Source organism: Gossypium arboreum, chromosome 6 (assembly GCF_025698485.1).
Source record: "Gossypium arboreum isolate Shixiya-1 chromosome 6, ASM2569848v2, whole genome shotgun sequence".
Taxonomy (NCBI): Eukaryota; Viridiplantae; Streptophyta; class Magnoliopsida; order Malvales; family Malvaceae; genus Gossypium; species Gossypium arboreum.
The window spans coordinates 23,454,620-23,481,149 of NC_069075.1; the positions used below are offsets into that span (position 1 = coordinate 23,454,620).

The 26,530-nt window shown below is 30.0% G+C and overlaps 2 protein-coding genes across 7 annotated transcripts; both read right to left on the reverse strand.

Annotated features, from left to right (window-relative positions):
• Positions 1–2,906: 2,906 nt before the first annotated feature.
• Positions 2,907–5,687, reverse strand: LOC108484650 (pterin-4-alpha-carbinolamine dehydratase 2, mitochondrial). The gene is made up of 7 exons (XM_017788523.2): positions 5,489–5,687; positions 5,384–5,427; positions 4,973–5,076; positions 3,874–3,959; positions 3,679–3,802; positions 3,488–3,556; positions 2,907–3,252 (listed from the first exon to the last, which is right to left on the reverse strand). The coding sequence occupies exons 1-7, from the start codon at positions 5,537–5,539 to the stop codon at positions 3,164–3,166; spliced, it is 567 nt and encodes a 188-aa protein (XP_017644012.1). The 5' UTR covers positions 5,540–5,687; the 3' UTR covers positions 2,907–3,163.
• Positions 5,688–9,116: 3,429 nt separating this feature from the next.
• LOC108486304 (uncharacterized) lies at positions 9,117–16,272 on the reverse strand. Of its 6 annotated transcripts, XM_017790285.2 has the most exons (9): positions 16,118–16,272; positions 15,237–15,497; positions 14,632–14,771; positions 14,405–14,504; positions 13,867–13,947; positions 13,414–13,782; positions 12,401–12,738; positions 11,753–11,897; positions 9,117–9,405 (listed from the first exon to the last, which is right to left on the reverse strand). In XM_017790285.2, exons 2-9 carry the CDS (start codon positions 15,403–15,405, stop codon positions 9,305–9,307), a joined length of 1,443 nt encoding a protein of 480 aa, XP_017645774.1. In that variant the 5' UTR covers positions 15,406–15,497; positions 16,118–16,272; the 3' UTR covers positions 9,117–9,304. The 6 variants fall into 6 exon arrangements, with proteins under 6 accessions (XP_017645774.1, XP_017645773.1, XP_052885707.1 ...); XM_017790284.2 differs by having other exon boundaries at positions 13,414–13,947; positions 14,632–14,756; positions 15,237–15,410; XM_053029747.1 differs by having other exon boundaries at positions 9,117–11,897; positions 15,237–15,410.
• Positions 16,273–26,530: the final 10,258 nt, after the last annotated feature.

Sequence of the window (26,530 nt, forward strand, 5' to 3'; positions counted from 1 at the left end):
TTTGAGCTAATGCTACAAGTTTTCATATCTCAATCTTAGCCTTTGCATTTGACCTTGTAATTGATTCAACAATCCCTTCTGTTTTTGCGTGTGTTTTGAGGATTTGTTGCCGTAGTGGTCTGAGTTAGGTGAAAGTATCTTTGTACTAGAAGTCGGATTATATTTTGCCTTCTTTACTCAAAAAATAAATAAATTAGTCTTTGCATGTTAGATTAAATAGCAAACCGGTTCTTCTGTTAGAAACTTAATCCACTATTAAAAACTAGCCCCTATATGTCAGAGTAAAGTACATATGGCACGTCACGTGTAACTCTAGTTATTTCATTAGTCATGCCAGTTTTAAATAGTAAAAATGGATGAAATTTTTAACAGAATGATTAGTTTGTTCTTTGATTTAATGTACAAGAACTAATTTGTCTATTTTTTGAGTAAAGGGAACAAAATGTAATCTGATTTTTAATACAAAGGCCTCTATGGTACTTTTCCCATATGAGTTGAGGTCATAATATTTGAGAAGGCCTTTTGATATAAAGCTACGCCATAATCCACTCTCGTTTCCATAATGTCCTACTTTCCAACCTATCTGATGTTGATTTGCGAAACCTGAATGGTGCTTGGCATTTCATACTGTTGAAGCTTTGCCTTTTGTCTCTTCTTGACTCTGACCTTCATCTAAAATTGTATAAATTTGCTCTATTCTCGCCTACGTTACCTAGACATGGGAATTATACCTCGATCTTTTTAATATATATTCAGTGAAATTATACCTCATACTCATATTTAAATACCCATAATATGTTGAGCAATACCCTTGAAGGAAATTGGATAGTTTCCCATTCCTAGTGTAGAAAACGCGAGAATATGATTGTGATGATATGATATTGTTAGCAGCGTTGAGTTGTGTTATCGAAAAGTGAATTGTAAGGCATATGAACTGAATAAACCAACCATTTGGCATCGAAACTTAGGTCAGTGATTTCCATAGTAGGACTGTATAAATCTCAACAAGTTTTATGGGTGGAAGCTTCAGAACACATATCTCTGCACCAGAAAAGTATGTAAATGGTAAGGCTTCTTCCTTTGGGGTTATCAGGCTAAATTGATTCTAGTTTACATTATTGATTGTAACCAGTGAATTTCCAGATATTGATGTCGGACCACTGTTGCACTTGGTGTTTATTTGCTTCCACTGATGTGGAATTTTGTTTTATTTTTTAAGGTTTTTCTTAATGCTGCAACACATTTGGTTAAAATTGGAGACGACATTATTAGGAGTATTTTGGAGACGATATTGTTAGGGAATGGAGTAGCCACGAAGATCAAATATGAAGCGTAAAACGAATAAGAAAATAATTATAGAGAAGGGGGTTTGTAAAATCACAAGGTTGTCGTGGTCTCATTCATTTATTTAAACATTCTTCTGCTAGTGAAACTAGTCTGGAATAATGGTGTAATGGTTATTTTGTAGATGAGCAAATAAAAAGAGATTTGGAGGTGAAGTTGGAGATATAAAAAGTTGGTGGCCTTATAATTTATTTTAACTTCTCTCAATCAAACCAATATTAGAAATGGAATAATATTTTAATTAATTTCATTTCAGACGTAAATATTAATTTTGGAGTAATATTTCAATCTGTTTTACTTTATGCAACTTCTAATTAATAAATTGAGATAATTCAATTATTTTAGATAGAAATATTCTAATTTAATACGAATAATAAAAAAATATTTTAATTTTAAAAATTGCAAATTTTCAATTCAAGTTCTGTGAACCCAAGCAACAAAGGTCGAACCTACTATTTGCCCTGAGTGTTGAACGCATAGCTAATATTATGAGATCGACTTGTAACAACTTTTTGCCTCTGAATTGTAAAAAAAAAAAAAAAAATTGAAATTTAAGGTAACTTGAAGGATTTATGATATCAGGAGAGGTATGGATTTTTTAGTGTGTAATTAGTTGTAAATTTGATCCTGGGTTTAGTCACTTGTTTAACTCTAAAGTTCTATCTAAAAAATCAAGAGGTTTGGACAAAAAAAAAATGAACCTTGAAAAATGGGTTTAAATAAAGTTTAAGGCATGGCATGTTCTTTATATAGGCTGGGTCTTGGACAATATTTTTTATTCGAGCCAACCGGTCTGATCCGAATGTATTATGTTATAAAAATAATTATATTAATTATATATATTAAATAATAATTATATTTATATTAAATCACTAACCTAATAACAATTATACAAAAAAATTTACCCAACTAAATATCCCAACCCATAATATAAAATTTTAAAATTATATTTAATACAATAAAAATTTATTATATTTATTGTGTTTTTAATATAATAAAATATTTATTATATTTGTGGTAGTGTTTTTAATATAAATACTTTTTAATATATGTCTAATGTGTTAGAAAACTTTTATTTTAGCATACAGTTTACTATATTTTAAAAAAATACTTTTAAATAAAAACTAATTTCAAAAAGTCAAATATGGGCGAGCCAAATTTAACCCGAGTTTACCTTTCCTAGATCGGGTTAAGCTTGAATAAAAAAATAAACTCATTTTTCAAGCCAAACTAAACTTAGTGATTGAAAAATAAATCTAAATACCTTACGTAAGATTCGCCCAAACCCAACCATGATCTCCCCTAGGATGTTTTGAGAAAGTTAAAATTAAAGAAACGGGTCCTGGAATGTTGTCATCCTAAAGGAAACCTCGGACCATTTCAAATAAAGTAACCTTACTTTGTTGGAGCACCGAGCATCCATCAATTTCTTCTAAATAAAGTATCAAGCTTAGCTACGGACCTGTCCCATACTCATCATGCATTTCACATATCCACCATCTCATTTGGAGGCAACACTCTAATAATGCAAGCGATAACCATACATATTTACTCCTCAACCCTTTGAATTCACAATATTCAACTCATTACTTCTCTATATGTATTAGAATTAGCAAATTGCATGTGCTTGATTATGTTATATCTAGTTATCCATATTTGTAGAATCCTCAAAACACAGAAGTCAAAATTTTAATACAACAAAGTACTGACCAACAATGTCGCAGAGCTTGAGCCAGAACTTTTGAAAAAGAAAAATAACTTAGATGGAGAAGAACATAGTTGTTTCCGACTTGTAAGTTTAACGGTCCATGGATACCCGTCAAGCACTAACTTTCTTCCTAAGGAGATGGTGCAGGTCGAGTGTGTTGATCTTGGCAGCAAGTATGAAGTCATTTTCCGTAAGTCCACCTATCCAGAAGGAACATTCACATTTGAACATTACAAGTTAGAAGAATTAACTTAGGCATACTTGCAAATAAAGTATAACAAACAAACAAACAAACAAATAAATAAATAAATACAAAGCATCCTCACCAGAATATCGTGTAAAAGTACAAAATGCAGAACTATTACAGAAAAAAACCAAAAAGAGGCAAAATTGAGGAACAGAAATTTAGTCTTTTCAAGGACAAGAAATTATTACCAACAGCATGCGTCCATATTTCAACTGTTACATTGTTCCATCCGACCAGATGCAGATCTGGATGATGGCCTGCATTACGGAGAACACTTTCACTCATCCAAGCAATGACCAAAATCACCAAGCAAGTCCATTACACAGTCATTTCCTCTCATTAGAAACCTGTATTGAGTAAAAAACATAACACAATGTACCTTCTGCTTCAGCAATATCAGATATAAGCTGAAACATCTCCAGTCCTTTGGTGAAACTCTTAACTTTCCAAGACCTTTTTAGCTTCAATGTACCCCCTTCATTTGCCATATTCCAACCATCCACCTGGTCAAAACTAAAACAGTAAAGGATTTTGGTTTATATAATAAGACATTAATAGACATTTAGAAAAATACCTTTGGAATTAGTTTACTTGCAGTTTCTTCAGTCATGGCCCGTAGATCCTTTGTGTTGCATGGCACGCACTTCTTAGCCGACAAATCTAACAAAACCAATCAACCAGTGAGGCAATAAGAAGTATCCATCATGATCAAATCTAATTTCCTCATAAAACATTAGACAACAATGAAAGCCAATATGTAGCACAGCTGCTACTGCAGTCCGCAGAAAAAAAAAAGACCAGAAAGTGAGGAAAAGAGTAATTATATATCACAGCATATGTACAGGTTTAATCTCCTAATACCTCATAAAAACAAGGACGGTTCCAAGAAAAATGAACTTTTTTAAGGAAATCGACCAACCAGGGGCATAGACAAGGGGGGCAGGCAGTGGCCTTGGCCCCCCTAAAAATGGTAAATCTGCTATTTAACCTTTTCAAATTTATAAAAAATTACAAATTAGTATAATAGTAAAATTGCACTTTGGCCTCCTAAAGCAAGTTTCAGGCTTCACCCCTGCGACCAACCCCAGGCAATTTATTCACTTCAACATCAGCTAATGAAGTTCAATCGTATATTAAACTCAACATATTCAGAAAAAAAAAAGGTGCAAGATCATATGACGAGGCAAGAGCAGTGGATTCTTTTGGTCCTAAGAAATAAATAGTATGCAGCATGGAATAATAAAGAGAGAAGTCAAGAGAGCCTTAGGCCACAAAAGAGATTGGTTTTAATTTCTACAATAAGAAAGAACATGAAAGAATAGAATACACATATTATCAAAGAAGATGACATAAGAAATACATTTAACCATTGAACTAAGATTGCATCACTTCCCATGTAAGACTAATTAAAAAGCAGTCTAATCTAAAACCCTATTAACTGACGTTTCAACAAAATGCTAGCAATCCATTCTCGGGGATATAAAAAACTAAAAATGCATTCAATTTTCCTTTTCCATAAAGGGTGAGAAGGGAAAGTGTTAAATCTTGGCCAAAAAGGTATACTGCCATGATAACAAATCAAAAACACCAGAAACAGGTCAAGAGTAACGCGGCTTTGCTTCATACTATCAACATCATATGATGATGGTCTAGCGTCATCAGTCTCTACGCACCTTTAGCAGTGGCGGTGAAAAACATTCTGAATCCATAAACCGAGATCTTATTTGATGAAATTCCAGTAGGATCACAATTATTCTCAATCACTTGTGTACCGCAACTGCATATAAATAAAAAATGCATCTTCATAAAATAAAATTCTCTAACAAATTAAACTGAAATGACTTTAATTACGATTTCCATTACTATTATTCCAACATTACAATAGAAACTAATATCAAATCCAGCTAGACACTATTTAAAATAAAAAATTAGCCGATACTCTGGATTAAGATTTAACTTCATGGAACTAAGTTTTTATGAACCAGAAAAGAAAAAGAAAAAAAAAAGGGGGGGGGGGGGACATACATGTAAGCTTAAAAGCAGCAATAAATATTCAATCGCGAACTAAAAGGAATAAAAATTACCGTCCATGAGATCCAAGAAGGACTGGAAGTGAAGCAAGAGGTACCTGAAATAAAAATTAAATGAAAAAGAGAGAGAGATTGGAATGTATGAAAGAGTAAGTGTACCTGAAATTTAGAAAGTGAGAGAAACGGAGCTCGTAGCATTCGTGCGATCATTTGTCAATCTTGACGATGCTTCCGTTTTAATTTTGAACCCCCCATTAAGAATCCAATAAAACCCCCAAAAATTAAAAAGAAGGGTCCTGGAATTTTTTATTTGGTCCCTCCTTTTGATTATCTACAACATACATTCGCCCCCCTTCCCAAGTTTTACTGCTAAATATATCTTTTTCAAAATAATAGGTACCAACTCGCATAATTTGAAATTATATTTTAACTCAAGTGAAGCGAGCAGCATGCCTAAATTCACTTTGTAAATCTTTAAAATTCTTTGAAAATATTTAATTAATAAAATTAATTTTAAATGTGGTTATATCAAAGCGAACAAATTAAAATATTTTAACAAAAGGGAGAAATCAGTTTATGCCTGTGTAAGTAAAACTAAAGTAATTTTATATTATTTTGTATCTAACTAATATTTTAATGATTTAACTATTATATTTTATATTCCATTCATATAAATCATATATGTCAAATTTAATGTAAATTAAAATTTTATAACTATGTGTTTTACACAAAAAACTTTCAATCATTCAATAAATATTAATATATAGAATATTTTAGATTAATGTAATAGATATATCGGATCAATTTGAGATATGTACAATTATATCAATAAATTCAACTGTTAAATCGTTAAAATATCAATTGTAAAAAATAAAATAATATAAAATTATTTTAATTTTACATTGGTATAAATGGATCTCTCCCTTTAAGGTAATCAAATTGCATTTTATTATTATTTTAAAATAAAAATACATCAAATAAAATAGATTAAATTTAATAAATAAAATTTAATTATCTATATATTTGTATTTATATTTAACCCTTTACTGAATTAATATCACGAGTCAATTAAGCATTAATTTAGTGAGCTTTTGCTAAGTTTGTTACTTTATTTTTGAAAATAAATATAACATTATCTATTTATCCTTACATTAAACATTTTACTAAGTTGAAACAATAAGTACACTGATGGAATCAAAAATTTAGAACATGGTTCAAAATTTTAAAAATATTAAAACATTTAACAAAATCATATAAATTAATTTATAATATTAATACTTGATAAATCAATATATAATATAGTTAAATGTAAAAGCATTATAAAATTATTAAAATAATAATTAAAAAAAGTACATCAAATAAATTTCAATAACTAGCAACTTTTCACAATTGTCAATGATACTTTCTAATGAACTGAAATCGTTGAATTATTTTTCCCTTATCAATGTTTTAAAAATATAAAATAAATAATTTTCGAAAATCAATATTTACTATTATCAAATAATACAATTATATGTAGTTTTAATTTTTATTAGTATACCAAACAATTTTATAATATAAATTTAATATTTATAAATTTCTATACTCAAAGTTCAGTATTTAATTTTTCATTATTCAATTTTTTTCGTTTATCAAATACTAACTTAGTAAATATAATTATTATGACAAATTATAAGAAATATAAGAAAAATTGAGAACGCAAAAATGAATTCGTTATTTATAATTTTTTATGAAGCTAAAATGAATTTGTTATTTATAATTTTTTATGAACCTAACATAGAATTAGTATTTAAGGGTTGAGAGAGATTATGAGTAATTTTAGGCATTGTATTAGAAAAGTAGTAGGTTTTCTTAAAAATAAAAACTACATGAGTGCTTTTTGAGGTCACGAGAATGCAATATGTCAAACACAAGATTAACACAAACCCGAATTTCACACTAGCAATAACAATTTCTAAACAAAAATATTAAATATTCCTAATCATTATTTGAGAAATTCAATACTATAAACACAATCAAATCTTAATTTCTTCAAGGATTTATATTAATACAAATCTAAAATTTATTACCGAATTAAGAGGCTAGAAATCTCATACAAAATCAACATCTTAAAATCACTTAATTAATAAAAAAGTGAACTTTGCAAAAAAAATCCATCACAAGTAAAGTCACAAATTTTTTTTAGAGATTAACTAATAAATTTGATAAGAAAAAGGAATTGTTGCCAAATTAGAGAGATCTATTAAAATATCTTATAAAAATTTTGAAAAGTATAAGAGGAAAATAAAAGAAATTTGAAAAGAAAAAATTAAGAGTGGAGGAAGATTTATATATTTTCCTTTAAAATAATTTGTTTTATAAAATATTTATTATAACATTTTTGTGCAGTCAATTCACTAACTTTATAAATTAAAATATATTTTAAGCAAACTTCTTTTAAAAATATAATTAGTTGTTAGTGTGACTCGAGCTTAAGTATTAACTCAATTGAGATATTACTCAACTCAATTGAGATATTACTAAAATACATTTTAATATTGGTTACTTTAATTTTTGAAAGATAAATGTAATATTATTTTAAAAACAATATCATTTAGTGATATTTTAAAAGAATATCTTCTAATTATTAGCTGATGTTCAAATTAGTTTTAAAAATAATACTGAATCTTGAAAGGTAAAAGGAAGTAAAAATATCATGAAAATCTTTGTATTAGGAGTCAAATTATATTTTGCTCATGTTACTTAAATTTGGACAAACAAGCCTATGTATGTTACATCAAAGAACAAATTGATTCTTTTTATTAAAATTTTCATCAAACTCTTCTATTAAAACTAACATAGCTAACAAAGCAACCAAACAATTACACATAATGTACTACATGTTCCTCATTCTCGACATCCATAAACTAATTTTTAACAATAAAAATAAGTAACATTTTTACAAGACTATTTTATTCTTTTATTTAATATATAAGGACTAATTTGTCCATTTAAAAAAAGAAGAATGTAAAGTAAAATCAAATTCCTAATACAAAACTTCCATAATATTTTTACAATAAAAAATCTAATTATTTCCATTATATTTAAGCGTTTAATTGAACTATTATGACAATTGGATACCAATTTAATTGAAAAATAAGCAAAATGTCCATTCCTTTTATAAAGTAATAAAATAATTATAAAATATTTTCTTTTTATATTAAATAAACCTAAAATAATAAAGTAAACATGATGGGAAATCACTAATAATAAGTGCATTTTCCTTATTGAATTTTTAAAAAGGCATGACCTTTTAGGTAATGAATTTTTTATATTTAATATTAAATAAACATAACAAAAACAAAGTTGAAACTAAATTATTATTAGCTATGATTACTAATTTAAATGCCAGTAATTATGAATAAAATCTTGAAGAATATACATAAAATCTGTGTTAACTGGTGGATCTCTTCTTCAGTGCTTCTATGTACTAAACACATGCCAGGAATCAGACATTTTCGAATATAGAAACATAGATCTCATCAACTGGTTTTCACACATGACAGAAAAACAACCAAAAAAGGTAAGAGTAACTTCAGTGCACTGCATTGCACTATTAATACAATAAAATTTAATCAAAGGAGGACTATCTGAATCAATGCAGTGATAACAAATAAGTAGTAACCATAAAATTATAACAATTACAATAATTCGGTCTGAAATAATTTTAAAATGTACAATTTTTCAAGAAAATTAGCAGTTATGTGAAAGCTTTCTACAAGGGTTCAAAGTGTATGCTATGAAGTAATTCTGTTAACCTCCAAACACCTACCATATACATACAAGTAAGAAATGGAGGGGAAAAATAACATTAAACTATAAATGACAACAATTATCTTTATCATCTAAAATTTACATCCATCACTCCATTTGTTCTTATAATCACTTTGGAAATTCAAAGTGGGAAAACTTGTCAGCATTATACAAGGTCAGTAGCTATATTAAGTACATTCGGAAGAAAGGTTGCACAGAAATGGAATTCCGCGTACCTATTATTTTGCCATTAGCGGATAATCTAGTAATGTTCATCATAAGACCTGCACGTAAGGCATGCAAAACTTTAAAACTGTTAAGATGATCAAACTCAAAGCATTCAACAGATGTTATGACAAGCAGTGTAGCTATAACTCTTATAAGCCTCCTCTCTTTAACTCTCCAATTTTGCTGATGGCAATATAACCTCAACTCCATAATCTTCTTATAATTTAACCAAACCTTGACCAGGAGGCAGCTCCTTCTTGCACTGTAGAACCCCAGATCATGTCATTGTTTTCCATCTTCGAATCCATTCCTATCTTAAAGTCTTTGTGTCAAGATCCTAGTAAACACCCCAACTGGACCTCTTTTTTATGGCAAATGTCCAGGTGTTGCAACTGAGTAAATTAAACTAATTGTTTAACATAATCACTATCTTCTCGAATCATAAGTATCATTAAATCTAAATCTTTCCCAGAAACAATATAGTTTACCCCCAAGGCCCTAGGGCTATATCACCATCTTACCTGAAATACCTCAATCACTTCTTAAATATGTCATCAATTCCAAAAGGATGCACTTTAGAAAGATAATACAAGGAGATAGTTTGGCATTAAAGCACAACAACGAAATCAATGAATTAAAATCATGAATTAAACATAAGCATCCGCAAGTACATATACAATCAGTTAGAGAATATCTGCCTAATCAGAAAAGACTTCTATGTTTGACTCTTCTCCTATAAAACTTTTAGTGAATCAAAAACTTAAGTGACTTTATGACTAACTAAACTCTTAAGTAACCTTCAGGCAGCTGTTGTTAACAATGTTCTATTTCCACTTCCCTAGCGTTAGCACTATGAACCTAACTAAAATATAAGTGTGTTTGTGCATCAGGGGAAAAAGAGAGAGAGAAGCTATTTGGACGATGACTAATCTGAGCAAACTGTTTCAAATCACTTCTGAGGCTTTGAAGGAAGATAAAAATAACTGAGTTCGGTGTACTTGATTTAGACCTAAGCCTAGGTATGAAGGTGAAAATATACAAGAAAAAATCCTACTGAAATTCACCAACTTTCTTGAAGGAAACATTATTATCAGCTAATATATGCTTTAACACTCATGTTGCCTCTCCAATGGCAAAGGGTACCATTTTTCTATTTACTGTATTCAAAGAAAGCAGTCTAGCAGTTTTGAGTTCGTAATGTCATCTTCTGGTCCTTAATGCATGCAGCTGAGGCCAAGCAGCCGACAGGTTAGATAAATGGACCTTCGGAAAAGGTGATATGCACCATCCTCATTAACCATCATGCCATGTATCCACCTAACGGAACAAGAAATGCTTCTGCTCAAGCAGTAATGTGCACACAAAGACTAATAAAAGCAGATCAAGATGTCAGATTTGATTATTCTTTCCATCCTCAACTACTTCATTTTCTCAGGGTCCTATGTTAGGAACTGCTAAAGCCGCAATTTTTAACTTTATTTGAGACAAGCTTTATTTAGCACAATCAGAGCCATCATCAAGTGTTGTAAAATTATTGTACCACTTAAAAAAAATCATATCTACATCCCAACTTTAGCAACAACTAAAAGTACCAACTAATTACAACTTCCAATATCCCATACAGTTTCCTTACTACAAAGCATCTATGCCTTATGTTCCTTCATATTGACAGTTACAATGGCGGGGTCTTATCTTAGACAGTAGAACTTTTTGTTTCAAATAAATAATAAATTAAATTCCGATTGCCTCCAATATGTTTCACATATAGAACTTACAGAAATTATTATCCAAAGTTCAAGTTATGGAATTTAGAGACATAATTATCAAAAGTTTAAGCTAAGATCTTATAGGGGTTCAAGCTAGTATGTTTTTCTAACAAAAACTATGCACTGATGCCAGTATGAACTATCAAAAAAACAGAAGGGCCTAGTCAGACAGATAAAATTTCCTACAAGCTTCCATTCTAAACTTTTAATTTCTTAATACGAGCATAGATGGGGGTCTAAATAATTTTCATAGAAAACGACAAAAAAGAAGAAAAATGAATAAAAAACAAGATAAAAGCAACAGAATAAGATAGCAAACAGGAATCTGCAAAATTATATTTCAACAATAATTCATATACAGAGCTTATATCATTGGAACTTGAACTATACAGTAAACAGACACTTTCTATGACTACCTTTGATTAAAAGACAACAAGCACTCCACAGGGTTGTCAACTAAGGGTAGAAAGAAGAGGAAACAAGCAATGCTGACAGAAGAAGAAGACAGATGATACCTTATTTCATGGTTAATTTTGAAGAGAATTGAGTTTTTAATTAGAGGCCAAATTTCACTTAAAATCAAATATGAGGACAAGGAAATATATTAAAAGCTATTCAGAATCTTATTCCTTGTTACCAAATTTCTTGGCAATGATAGGACGGACATCATCAACATCAACCAAAGTCTCTAAGAAGGGAAGTAATGAAATTAGTGCACAATCGGATGGATCATCAAACCAACTCTTAATAGGAATCCCGTTATTCACTTGCAACCTGAAAACCTGAAATCAGTGAAGAAGAATTCTTAAGCAATAGAAGTATAAGCATACGAAAATCATCACTCTTTCCCAATTTTTATTTCACCCTGTACTATTTAAGTTGATAGAAGAGAATGCATTTGATGCTGCTACTAGACAAAAGACCTCTATCAGTTCTAGGCGATATTAAGAAGCAAGGCACGAGTCCTTTCAACTAGTCTTACCATAAAGCTCAGTTAGTTGGATGGTTCTTAAATGAACTTTATGCATACTCAACCACAAGAAGTACCTCCAAATCTGAATCTTTCTAATGACAAAGACACAAACAATATATCACCGGTTCACATACATATACTCTTTGCCTCAGCAATAGTAAATCTCACAAGCACATTAAGTTTAAGCTAAAAGCAATATATATACATATATATATAGGGAAAGATGACAGCTAGGGTGGCAACTATATGTCTTGACTGAAATTGAAGGCAAGAAAGATTAAGTTCATGAACCTTTAGTGAGTAGAAAAGTACCTGTGGAGAATTATCAATAATAGCAACCTTTGCAAGATCAACACCTAAAACTGTCAAGTCTTTAGTGTAATTTCCATCTGAAAAAATGCATGATTCACGATAAACCCGTCGAGATATGAACTTTCGATCTGGATCCAATATGTCCAGTAATTGTTCTGCGTAAATGCTTTGGCTGGCAGTAAAGATGATGACTTCAAACATCTCTGCAACTTTCTCCAAAAAGGTATGTAGGTGAGGCCTCTGCTTTACATACACAGTGTGCTCTTTCATATTGAAAAATACTGTAAAGGTGAAGTCAGCATCATCACAATGTTCTAGTGTAGAGTGGACGAGAGTCTCTGCATGTGTCAAAGAAATGGTGATCAAACACTATAGTACTATTTATCATTAATTTGTTTAAAGCACCAAGTAGAACAGAGAAAAGAAAAGTAAAAGCTCAAATAATTTTATACTGATTGTAAAACGAGAATGTAGCTTCCAGATAAAAAATGCCATCCAAAATAATTCACCTATGTGAATAATACCATCTAATAATCAACATTTTAGCAAACAAAACTGGACATGCAATCTACTTATACTCCAGAAAGGCAGAAAGCATTTGTAAATTTTCTTGCAAATTTTCAATATTGACCTCATTAACAGAATAAACTCTGCATGTATGGTGATTATGACATACAAAGACAACATTTTCCTCAGAGTAGTGGTTTTTTCCCTGTGAACTGTTTATGGGAATTGAGACAATAAGTTCCCGAAAGGTTCCACCAGTATTTTTTTTTTATCAGTTCTAGCCAAAATCTTTGGTCTTCCTCACAGTACATCAAACTCCAGGTTATAGGCCTTATGGCTTCATTTATGACGTGGAATAGTTTGTTTGATACTCCATTTAGAAGGATGACAAGAAATAATTAGTTCATCTGAAGAAATGTTCAAGAAGCGGTAAGGTGCATGAATGATGGATTACTTTGAAAGGCATAAGTCTACAATACAAAACATGCAAAATGCACATGCCTTACCATCCAAATCAAGCACAAGAGTTATCAGCTTCCTTTTCCAAGCCTCTGTCAGAACACTAGCAGGCCGGAAGCTTGATACAACATCAGATAGCTCTGGTAAATTTTTTATAAATGCTTGTGGATCAAAGTCATCTGCTTGATCAGTGTCAGAGTTAACATCAGATTCTTGTAGGCAGGATCTCATCTGATCAATTGCTAGACATAAACCAGTATTATCTTGGGCCATCATGGATTCCTCATGCAAATGAAAATCGTTAGTATCATTGGCTTTGACAGTGTCCTCAAGGAAAGGCAGTATCATGCATTGCTCGGCCACATCAAACAACATACTTGGCTCAGAACATTTAAAATCAGGAAAAGAATAGGTCCCTGTGAAGTTATTGTCAACAGCATTTCCATCAAAGGGTATGCTCGCAATTATCATGTCAGATATAAAGAAATCTGACACATTACATGTTTGACTGACAAATAAGCTTTTGTTATCATCACTGTCATCAGCCCCAAATGCTGGCAGTTCAAGGCCATTATTACTCCCTACAAATATTGAGAAAGAGAAACCCCATGTCAAATAATTATCCTAACAGAACCTTGCAACCCTCATGACGTGAATCTAGAATATTTGAATTCCATAAAAGTTCTTCATTCTACTCTGCATTGAATACAGGTAAAACAATACTACTATTTAACGAGATATCAACTGCACAAAACCCGCTAAATGCTAAAAGTTCATACAAGTACAAATTGCCCCAAAAGCATGTAACAAGATCAAAAAGAATCTTTCTTCTACTAAGTTCTTTGTTTCTAGAGCTACTAAGTGGTAATCATATTTTAGGCCAACTAACTTTCCAAGAGATAAGGAATTATAACTTAATCATTATGCTTAGACAGGGATTTCAATTAGAAATGCCCCTGAAAAAAAAAAGTTATTCTCTTAGCCACAACTGGAGAATGGAAAAGAAATTCATGCAAACCAACTGAAACAAAGAATCACCTGCATCATTGTCAATATTTAGCTCACTGTGTATTTGGATTGGCTCCAGATAAGGAGAGAATATTGTCTCTAAGTTTGAGCCACATGTATGGGCAGATTCCTGCAAATTAATAAGGCATCATTGATAAGCAACCAGGTCATAAGCCAGTCTACAACATGACATCTTCAAAAAGCAGAGTAAAAACAAAACTAACAAAGTAAGGTCCTAAAAGGTAATAAAAACTTGCCATTCCTCCCAAAGTTGCAGAATCAACAAAAGCTGGAAGCTGTTTCCGAAGCTCAGAACCGTCTTCATCCAGAATTAGTTGCTGAGCACTGGCTCCATCAGTTTTAAAAATTGGGGAGGCTACTTCTACATTTGATGGATCTATCAAGAACAGTCAGTATGCACATGAAACAAGCTAAGATACATGCATGGATAGAAGTAAAGAAATGAATACCAATATATTCTTATCCCTACAAACAGAATGCCTATCATGCATGCATAAAAGTAAACAAATGACTGAGCGAATAGCAGTACATTTTTATTCATTGAAGCACCACATAGATGATGCACTGATAAGTTTAAGGGAAGGGATGTATAAACGAGATCCTAATTTTCCATTATCTGCAACGATTTTAGTAGATAAATTAATATTTCAATCCTCAAAGTGGCTCATATTTTGAAATTGCTAATTTTAATGCACTCAAATCTAAAGAGAGCACATAATGTTAAGACACAAGCAAACAGCAAAGAATTTGTGAATCTTGGTAATAGGACAGTCCAAGAAGCTCCTGTAACTCTAAAATTAGCATTAGAGAAATGTTGGTGTTGTTCAATAAAGTTGCTTACCATCATGAGAATTCTGAATACATGTGCTGAATTCAGCTCCCTGCTGGGAAACCCTGACATGACAGCATGGCCTTTTGCAAATCATGCTAGACCTCTGACACACACGGAGACTATTTTTGTCTCTTAAAGAAACCGTGCTTGATTTGGTCTTCATTCTTAAAGATGGCATTTGATCTACAACAGTTATATATATCAAAATCTCGATTCCGGAACATCAGTGGGGGAAAAAACCCCTCCAAATAATCAAATCACCAGCAGAAACTGTGCCAGATGAATAGTGAAGGTAAGAAGCGAAGCTATTAAAACAGACAGCATAGAGGACTAAAAAAACAAAAGAGACTGACATATAAAAGAAAGAATATTCAAGCAACATAATTAGTGAGCAGTGAGACATGTATAGCAACTATAAAACCAAAGAAAAAGATGAGGATTAAAAGTCAAAGTCGATTACCCTTTTACTAGAACAACTAAAGAAATGTTAAAACAATCAATTCAGAACACTGAATACCACAATTCTGAAAATTAGATCTTGATTTCTGTTCAAGAGACAACTTTTCATACAAAAGGAAATTTAGAAGATAAAAGAGAACGGTAAGAAAAACTCTTCATAAAGAGACCATGCTAAAACAAAACAAATCCTTCAAGTAATCCACCCAAATTGAAGTCAACCCAAGTCTTTTAACCACATAAAACACAATAAAACCTCTTCAGCATAGCTTAATTACAAAGCAAAAATACCAAAGAAGACTAAAAAAATACCCCAAAAAAAATAACCCTTCTGCTTATTAAACCCTAAACGAAGAAAGACGAGCTGAAAAGAAAATTTACCAAAAAAATAATAGTGAAATAGTGAAATTTCTATAGCATGAAAATAGAAGTACCTGTTTTGGGGAAAAAAGAAGACTTTGTTTTTCTTCTTTTCCTTCTTCCTTTTGCTGAAGAAAGACTTGTGTGTGTCTGTGTTTTTCTTTCTTTCTTTCTTTCTTTCTTCTTTTTGATATTGAAGTGTGTTATTTTTTTAACTTCCACGAACGGTCAAGACAAAGGTTGGAGGGGACAAATGTCGGCTTCTTTTGGATGATCAGACGGCTGTGATCAAATCATTAAGGAGAGTTTGGACTAATAGAACTTTGCCACGTATAAAAATGGGACCGACTCTTTCACACGTGCAGCTTCGTGGAGAGAAAGGAACTTTTGGGAGGAAATGGAGTTTGATAACTTTTTGCGTTAATATACTATTTGACACCTAAGCTTGGTTTTAATGTTTAATTTAGTATCTAAGTGTTCTTCCCAATTTGGTACTTAAGTTTGGGTTTTGGTGCTCACTCTAGTATCTGAATTTTTTTCAATTTGATACTTAAAGTTTTTTGGTTGTCTCAATTTGGTACTTGAGTCTAACTTTATCGTTCAATTTAGTACTTAATTTTTTTCTATGTCCCAATTAAGTACTTATGTTTTTTCCCTAGAAAACACGTGCAAAAAGTTCATTGAGCTACATGATATCATTTGATCTGGGTATCAGATTGAATCTTGAAGTCAAACTCATGTACTAAATTAAGACAAAAACTTAGGTGCCAAATTGAATTTTAAAGTTAAACTCAAGTACTAAATGGTATATTAACTCTAATATTTTGCTAGTCACGTTTTTTAACGCGTGATTTGCACTCACCTTTTACAGCTGTTACTACTTGTTTGTTTAAAATTGGTTTTTTACTTGTTTTAATTAATTTGATTTAGGTTCCTGTTCTATTTTTTCTTAAAAAGAATTAGAACAACCATGAATTTAACAAATTAAAATGTGTTTATAAATAATATATAATAAAATGTAAGATTCAAAATCAACAATAATAACATAAATACAATATGTATGAAATCAAAATAAAAAAAAATTGAATTATGAGTAAAAAGAAATTTAAATAGATAAATATACCGTATTAAGAATATTAAATGAATTCTAATTGTTTATCGTACTATTCTCGTTTTCCTTGAGTTGGTATCAAGTTAACTTGTGACACTAACTCAATCGACGACATTATCAATAAGACTATGGCATAGCCACGATAAGGGTGAAAATAATTATATAATATATTTATTAAAAAACTTACATAAAAACCAAATGTTTTTTTAGTTGAGACGATAAAGTTAGGAGAGTGTATATTTGGTGTTTTGAGTTCAAGTTCTATCGTAAGTGTTAAGCTCGAAAATACCAACAAGAGGTGAATTGATATTTTAAAAATTTTTGCGAACTTTTTTAAATAATGAGGGAAGGAAAGAAAAACTTGGACAATTCAATTTATAATGGGTTAGCCCCAATTGCCTACCTCCACTACCTTGCTATACCTCAACCAAGAATTTATCAATTCCCTATACTTGAAATTATTACCTTTCAAGGAGAAGGTATAACCTTTACAATCCCTATAACCTTTACAATTCTTATCCTTTCCACAATGATGAGATTAAAGGTGAGTATTCGATCGAGTCGAGTCAAATCGAGTAAAATAATTTCAAGTATAACCTTTACAATTCCTATCTTTTCCACAATGATGAGATTAAGGGTGAGTATTCGATCGAGTTGAGTCAAATCGAGTAAAAAAATTTTGAGTTAGTCGAGTTGACGAATCCTATTTTAGCAACCGAACTCAATTTGATTTTTTTCGAATCGAATTGAATCGAGTCAAAAAATTTCGATTCAAGCTGAGTCGAGTTAACAAATCCTATTATTTATACTTATGTTGCGTTTATATAGACCGATTATTTAATTAGTAGACGAAGTATAAAATTATTTAACCACATCAACAATATAATGGTTTTGCCTTTTAACTTAATGAGTAAACATTTATCAAAACGACATAATTTTGCCTTTTCTTATTTGGATTTCTGGATAGCTCGAATTGTGTAATTCATATTCGAGTTAAATCGAAAAACTTAATTTTTTATTCGAGTTGATCTGAATAACTTGATTAACCCAAATAACTCAAACTATTTAATTTAAAATTTGAATTGTTTATCGAATTTTTCGAATTGAATTGGATTTTGCTCACCCCTAGATGAGATAGAACCTTACTTCTAGTTTTTTGTTGTTAAACTAGAACCCTCTAGTTTTTACAAGACTCAACTATAACCCTTTACAAATTACTTAAGGTTTTATACCTCAAAACCTTAAGAAACTCTTGCAATACAAAAAAAAAAATGTTAACAATGAAGACATCTCAAATGTGTGTGCTTACAAGTGTTAAGCTCTATCTTCTAAAGAGTTTAAATGAGAATGATGAAAAGATCTAACAATAAACACCTAAAAGATATGTATAAGAGAAAATGAAGAATTTGAGGCATTTCTTTTTATTTCTATACTTGGATGTTCATATATTATATCTTGAAGTGTTCTTGATGTGCGTATATAACAAGAAAAAAATTTGTGACCATTTATAATCGTTGGATATAATTTCTAGTCGTTGGAAGCATTGTAAACAGATTTGTACTGATACAACTCACAAGATATATGGGTATAAGTGGACTTGTATATAGAAGTCCCCTTAAGTATCGGTAGAAGTTTGGAAGTATGCTTGAAGTGCTCTCTGACTTACTTTTATTAGTAGAACTTTCCCCAAGTAACGATTTAACTTCCGAGACTTGAATAAAATGAGTTTAAAACACTTAACAATATTTTGGATTGACTTAAAACAATTTAGATAAATTAAAACACATTTAAAACATGTTTTTGATTATTTTACAAGTCTTTGAAAATGTTTTGAAAAAGTTTGATAAAATTTTCAATCATATTTTCACCAAATGATTTATGAGATATAATACATATAAAATTTATCTTAAATGTTGGTATATCAAAAGCTTGGGACATCAAAGCTAACAAGAAGCATGAGTTTTTTTCTAAATTTTATTTAAAAGATAAAATACCCTTAAATTAATATTAATTGCTTTGTTAAAATAAGGGCATATTTTTATTTGTTCTTTTAAAATAAAAAGATTAAAATACTTTTGAATAATAACCTATTTTAATTAGGGAAGAGCATTTCTATAATTTCCTAAGCGAGTTGGTATCCAGTTAACTTGTGCCACCAACTCAATCAAAAGCTTAAATAATAGTATAGATATATATAATTGATGGAGGTGATAAAGTAAGCATAATAAAATTAAAATGTATAAAAATATAAAAATAAAGCATTAGTTGAGTGGTAATTTAAAAGTTTAATTGATGCAATTATATGGGTTCAAATTCTATCATATGTAGATTTTATTGAATTTTAAATAAAAGGCTAAAGTACAATTAAATAATATAACATATTTTAATTATAGAATGATATTTTCGTAATTTTTTAGCAGTGTTGGCACTAACTTTCTATCAAAAGCTTAAATAATAGTATAAAAATACATAAATTAAATACTAAATTAAATATTTTTAAGATTTTGGAAGTTAAAAGGAGTTCCTAGTTTTGTAAATCACAAAAGTGAAAAGAAACAAAAGTTTTATGTTTAGTTGAATTTTGACTTAATTGATTGTAATTATACTTATATTTGGATAATTATTATATTAGTGAATTTCATGTAAATGAACGATAATTGAGAATTGAGGAATTTGGATAATTATACTTATATTGTTAAGGGATTTGAGTGTATACTTGAGGTTTTGGCTTTAAATCTCATATTTGGAAATTTTGTTATTTTTGTGTTTAGCATTGTCCTTAATTGCTTCACTTAAGTTTTATTTACAATAAACTCATATTAGAATGAGCTTGCTTGTGTTTGGTGGAATTAAAATTCTGTGGTATTGGATGAGAGTGAGTAGGTCAGTTTTGGAGGGATAGTAGGGAGTTGGGATTTTTAATTTTTAATTTTTATTCTTTTTCCAAAATTCCTTTCTTTTTGACTTTTTTTCCCTTCTTCTGCAGAAAATTATGTTGCTTCTTCCTTCAACTCTGTTCACCAATTGTTCGTTCTAATCATTGTGCATCTGGATTTTACATCTCTTTCTAAATAGGTAAGTTATTGGGAAGTTTCTTATTCGTGTGTGTTTGGGGGGGGGGGGGGAAGGTGCTAGTTATGTTTTTAACGGAAATTCATTCATGGTTTTTTGTTTATTTCTCGCTTAGGGGAAAGTCAAGAAGTGATTGGTGCTCCACCAGCGATTTAAGTGTTGGGTGATTACTGTTAATCGACGGTAAGTTTATTGTGCGTTGTGTAAATTTGAAAGGTGAATTCATGATCAATTTTTGTTGGTTTGAATTTGTAAATCGAGTGTTAAATTAATCGTTGGAATGTTGTTTTTAGGTTTCATAGATCTTGGAGTTGTTTTTGCATCAAATTTGAGCTAGGTGTGTAACGAGAAACTCGGAAAACAGTAATAAGAAAGCCAAAAATTGGTCCTGTCGACGCCACACAGTCGTGTGCCTGGCCGTGTGCAACACACAGTCGTGTAACGGGTGTGTGACACATGGCTTAGGCCATTTTGGGCCGTGTAGGCCACACGGGCAAAGCCATTTTGGCCATGTGGGCGCACACGGGCATGTGGCCCCAAATTTTAGAATTTTTCCTTAGGGTCATACACGTTGTTCCGATCAATTGTGGGCCTTCCGTAGGGTCGGTATGTGTTATTATAAGCCCTAAAGCATGAAAGCTACTAATCTATTAATGTGATTTTGACGTAAACAATACATGAACACATGTAATGAGATGCGATATGTTTGGATTGTTAGGCGGGTCAGTGTGACGGGAGCTCGGTTATGTCTACTATGCCGTAAAACTATTTTTACTTTATTTTGGCTACTTAAATTTCAAATTTGAGAGTTTTGTGTAAATTGGACTCTCCGGACTTTTGGGTCTGTTTTGGTTTCAGATTTTTAATTTGGTTTTCTAGCATAATGACTGATTACACGATATTTATGAAAACGACAGCTTTTTCGAAAAATAACAATTTTCAAAGAAACAATTTAATTTTCCAAAATATAACATTTTAAGAAACCCCGCTGCAAAATACTCGCTTTAAATTGAAAGACGTAAACAAACAACAATTTTAAATTAAATAAGTATAACAACATGTTTTCCAAACAAATCAGGTTTACTAGGTAACAACGGTTTACGATGATTTGCAAAAAACAAGGAAATCGATTTATAAATTTTCTTCGTACACTTCCAGATTTGGCCATAACGTCTAGACCGGGTTTGGGGTGTTACATTGGTCAATAAAAAACAACTTATCAACGAAAAAAACTTACATGTCAACGGAACATAAGTCTTTTTTCTTATAAATTGACTTTTTCTTTTACAAAACATTAGCTACTTTTTGGAAAAGAGCTATTTATGAGGAATTTTATTTTTATATAAAAATAACTTAAGTTAATAATAAATTTTAATTTTAATTTTTGAAATATTTAAAATTATTTAAAATATTAAAATCAAATATTATAATATTTAATATTATTAAACATATATATTTTATTTAATTTAATAAAATAATAAAATAATTTATTATTTTAATAAATTATTCAATATTACAATTTGATTTTAATAATAAATTTTAACAATAATAATTTTAAATCTTAAATAATATCCATACTATATTATTGAAAAATATTTATATTATTATTTTAATAATAAATATATATTACAATTTAATAATAAATGTCATATAGTATAAAATATGTATATTTTATTTATATAAATACAAGTATTTATTTAAATAAGGCTTAGCTTTATTTATCCTTCCAACTCTAATGTGTCATTATCCACACTCATGTATGTAATATATGTCATTTAAATTAAGTTTTAATTAGACCTATTCATGGGTCAGATTGCTCATCAAAGCCCAAAGGTCCGCTTAAAATTTGGAGGGTTTGGGCAAAAATATTAAGCTCGAAAAATAGATTTGGACAAAAAATAGGCTTGTTTTTTAGTTTGTAATGTTTTATATTATGTAATTTTATTTATTATGTAATTTTATAACACATAAAATTTAAATCTATAATACTACTATTATATAAACATTAAAAACATTAAGATCACTATATATAAATTTTAATAAATAACATATAACATTATTAAATATTAAATTAAAAATAATACAAATATATTTATTAAATTAAAAATAAATATGAGCGGACCTAAAATGGGGTTGGGTTAACAATTTACAGGTGGGCTTAGGCAAAATTTTAAATCCGTATTTTTAGTTAAGTGGACTTGAATAAATATAAAGCATGTTATTATCATGTCTAGGCTCAATCCCACCCATAATTATCTTTAGTTTTAATTAGATATTGTTTATTATTAATTTTATATATGATATTAATTATTATAAAATATTATCTTATTATAAAACAAATTTCGATTTTCAAAAGAAAATTTTACTTTAATATTTTGTAATAAGTATATGTATGTTGTGTTTGTTTTACTAAGAACAACTTTTGAAAATAAAAATATATAAATATTAGAGAATAAAAAACATGTATTCACTATTATCAATAAAAATGTTTTGGAAAAATGGAAATTGTTAAAATAATTTCATTTTATGCATTAAATTTATCAGCAATTTTTTATTGTTTTAACCTTTAAACTTTGCTTATTTAATTGCATTTTATTTTACTATCATAATACATTTTAATTAACTATATTTTAATTTAATTATTTTTTCAGTTCTATTTTGAAAATACATACTAAATGCGTTTTCGTTGTTTTCGTTATTGTAAACAAATTTCTATTTTCATTTACCAAACGTATTTTCCAATTTACAATAAATAGAAAATAAAAATTGTTTTTTGAAAATGAAAATAGAGAATATTCTCTAAAACCAAATGCACCTTAAGCTTTTTCAAAAAACATTTTTCAAAAACCGTTTTCAGTTAAACAAATGCAACCTAAGGGTCTGTTTGTTTCATTGATATATTTTCTTCATTTTCATTGTTTGTTTGGGGAAAATAAACTCAATCATCGTAAATGGTTTTACGAGTCAATAGGAAAATATGGCTCTCTCTCTCTCTCTCTCTCTCTCTCTCTCTCTCTCTCTCTCTCTCTTTATCCATAAAACGTCTTACAAATTAAAAATAATCTAATTGGGTAAAATGGTGACCAAAAGGTAAAATTGAACCAATTAGGAGTTTGAACAATTTAAATCCCTAATCTAAGAATTGACTAGCAATATGGAAGTCAATCGACCACTTTTGTCCATTGAATTGATATTTGTGCACTTTTGTCTATTTTGCACTTTAGTCCTCCTAGGTGCACGTTAGTGTAATTAATCTATAATGATGATTTGTTGTACTATAGTAGTTAGTGAGTAGCTAGTTAGACTTTGTAATTGCATGCATTTTCATTTTTAGTCACTTTATCACTCGATCTCTCTTAGGTTCGATCCTCAGAATACTTTGTGTTCCGTTATAACACAAAAATATTACAACTGATTTGTCACACTTGCAGTTAAGCTGCTTTAATTTCTAGTAATTTTATGTTGATTCTCTGCCTAGCGTTTGTACGTCGTGCCGCGGTTAAGTCGTTGGCGCCATTACCGGGGAGATTTGTGTGATTGTTGCATGTTGTTCTATGAAGATAATTGGTAAAAACTAGGTGTATAGATACGAAGCATCAACCGACCCGCCATTAATGCCAACAATTTTGAAATTAAGCGACCATGATCCGAATGATCTAAAGCAACCTCCAATTTCGGGGCTTTGTGAATGAGGATCCGAACCAACATTACAAGCGTTTTCTCACCCTTTGTGATACGTTTAAATATAATGGGGTATTCAATGACGCTATACATCTTTGGTTATTCCCTTTCTCTTTATGTGATGAAACGTTTATGTGGTTGGATTTGCAGCCGTTGGACTCCATCATGACGTAAGACGAGTTAGCCAACCGCTTCCTTGCCAAATATTTCCCACCAAGCAAAACAATGAAGTTGTGAATGGACATCACCAACTTCCAGCAACTAGAGGGAGAGACATTGTATGAGGTGTGGGATCGCTTCAAATTAATGCTTCATAAGTGCCGCTACCATGGTCTCAAACACTGGCTTCAATTACAAACATTTTATAATGGGTTGGATGAGAATTTGAGGTTGAGTTAAGACGGAGCATCCGCAGGGGCGTTCATGTTTAAAACCTATGCTGAAGGTTGCCAGCTTATTGAGGATAGGACAATAAACTCTTACATGTGGTCGACTGAACACTTCACATATAGAGTTAAATCACTGACTGTGAATGCAGTCAGTGGTAAACACATAAAAAAAAAATGAAAATGCCAATAATTTGTTTTTAAATTTTTGTATCTTTTATAATTTTATTATAAGTTTTCTTAATTTTTTATACAATTCCCATTATTTTGTTATATTATTTTTATAATTTAAATTTAAGTTGTCTACTAATTTTTATAAATTTTTACATATTTATATATTTTAAATATTTTTAAAATTTAAAATTTTAAAGGTTTAAAATGTTACAAAAAGTTTAAAAACATCGCAAAAACTATTCTATTTCAACGAGGTTTACAAACGTCACGAAAAGATGAGAAAAAAATTACCAAAAATGTTTTCATTTGGTGAGGTTTTCAATACATCGCGAAAGATCCCAAATTGTCACAAAAAGTTCGTATTTCATGACATTTTAGAAGGTCACTAACATTACTTTTCGTGACGTCTTCTTTTGATTCTACTTTTTTTCATATATAATGCCACCAAAAATAGTATATTTTGTTCACAAAAAAACGTCATAAGACAAATTTCTTATAATGAAGGGAGTCTAGCTTATCTACTTAAACACACCCTTCATATAATCTACTTATATACATCTAGCTTGATTGAACATTCAAGACTACAGCCAAAGACAAAAGACTCCACCTTCACCAAAGGAATGCAACCCCAACATTGCTTTTAAAAAATTCTTTTGGAATAATAAACAAAATTTAAAGTTAAAAACTACTTTTGAACCTAAATGCAAAAGCATTTTTTCAACTTTTGTGTTTAGAAAAATATTTTTGAAGTCAAATGACATGTTTAACCCTTATTCATAATCCAATATATTTTATGTAATATTTATATTGGATATACATTTATTCTCTATTAAAATTTATTTCAAATATATATGGTTATATTTAATATTTAAAAGTATAATTTGTATATTTAAATTAAATTTTACAAATAATTAATATTAGTTGCTTAAAATATCTAAAATTTCTATTTTATATATATCAAAATATTAAAATGAATTGCAATATATTAATTTTATATTCTTATTAAAATATCATAACATTAACGAATTTGAACATCATTTAAATGCATATATTTATTTCACAATATCATGTTTCAAATTTAAATATTAAAAAATACTTTTTCACGATATTTTTCAAAATCAGTAAAAATCAAACCATCTAAGAAGTTTACTTTACGAATTCCTCTATGGGCCAAAATAGCAGTTGAAGATTATTTGGATGAATGGGACCTCAAAAGCGTATCATATACATTTCCAGATTAATGTCTAATTTAGAAATACTTTTGAGAAGAAGTTAAAATTTTTTGAATCACTTTTTAATTTTGTAGAAGTAAATTTTCTGTTTATTTAAGAATGTTTTTGTCCTAAAGATTGTTATTAGAACCTATACAAAACTTGACTTATAAAAACAAACCATTTTCCTTACTACTTCACCTGCAAAAGTTAGGGAGACTGTGGTGCATAATGTTTTGTGTTTGTTTAAAGACGCCAAACTCAAACTCTTGATAGTTCTTTGGTGGCTAATTATAGAGTGGTTTTATGCTTAAGCTTGATCTAATTACAGATGAGTTTGAGACAGCTTTTGTAGGAAATGGATTTGGCACATTAATCTTTATAGAAAATTAATTTTAAGCTTATTCTGTTTGGACAATATAACTCATTAATCTTAAAGAATTGAAAAAAAAAATCCCAAATATATTAAATTATTTTTTAAACATTATGGGTTAGATTTTTCTGTTTTTCCTCAAGCGTACAGGCAGAGAAGATACTGAGTTTCCATGTGGCAGAAATGGGTCCATCTACTGGCAAAGAATGTAAAGAATATGACTTTTCCTCCTAGGATCAACTTACTGTCCAAACCTTATTTCAACAATGTACCCTTTTCAAAAGAATAGCTGAAATTTAGAAGAAACCAGACAGACAAGAATCTGGTTTTGTTTTGTTCAAGGCATGCCTTGAACATGAAGCATGCTCTTTACAACTCTACGGACACCTTTGGAAACCAGCAGACTTAGCAAGAAAGGAACCAAAACCCTTCATTTGATGTCATATATATAGCAGCCTCCAAAATGCAGAATCACATGT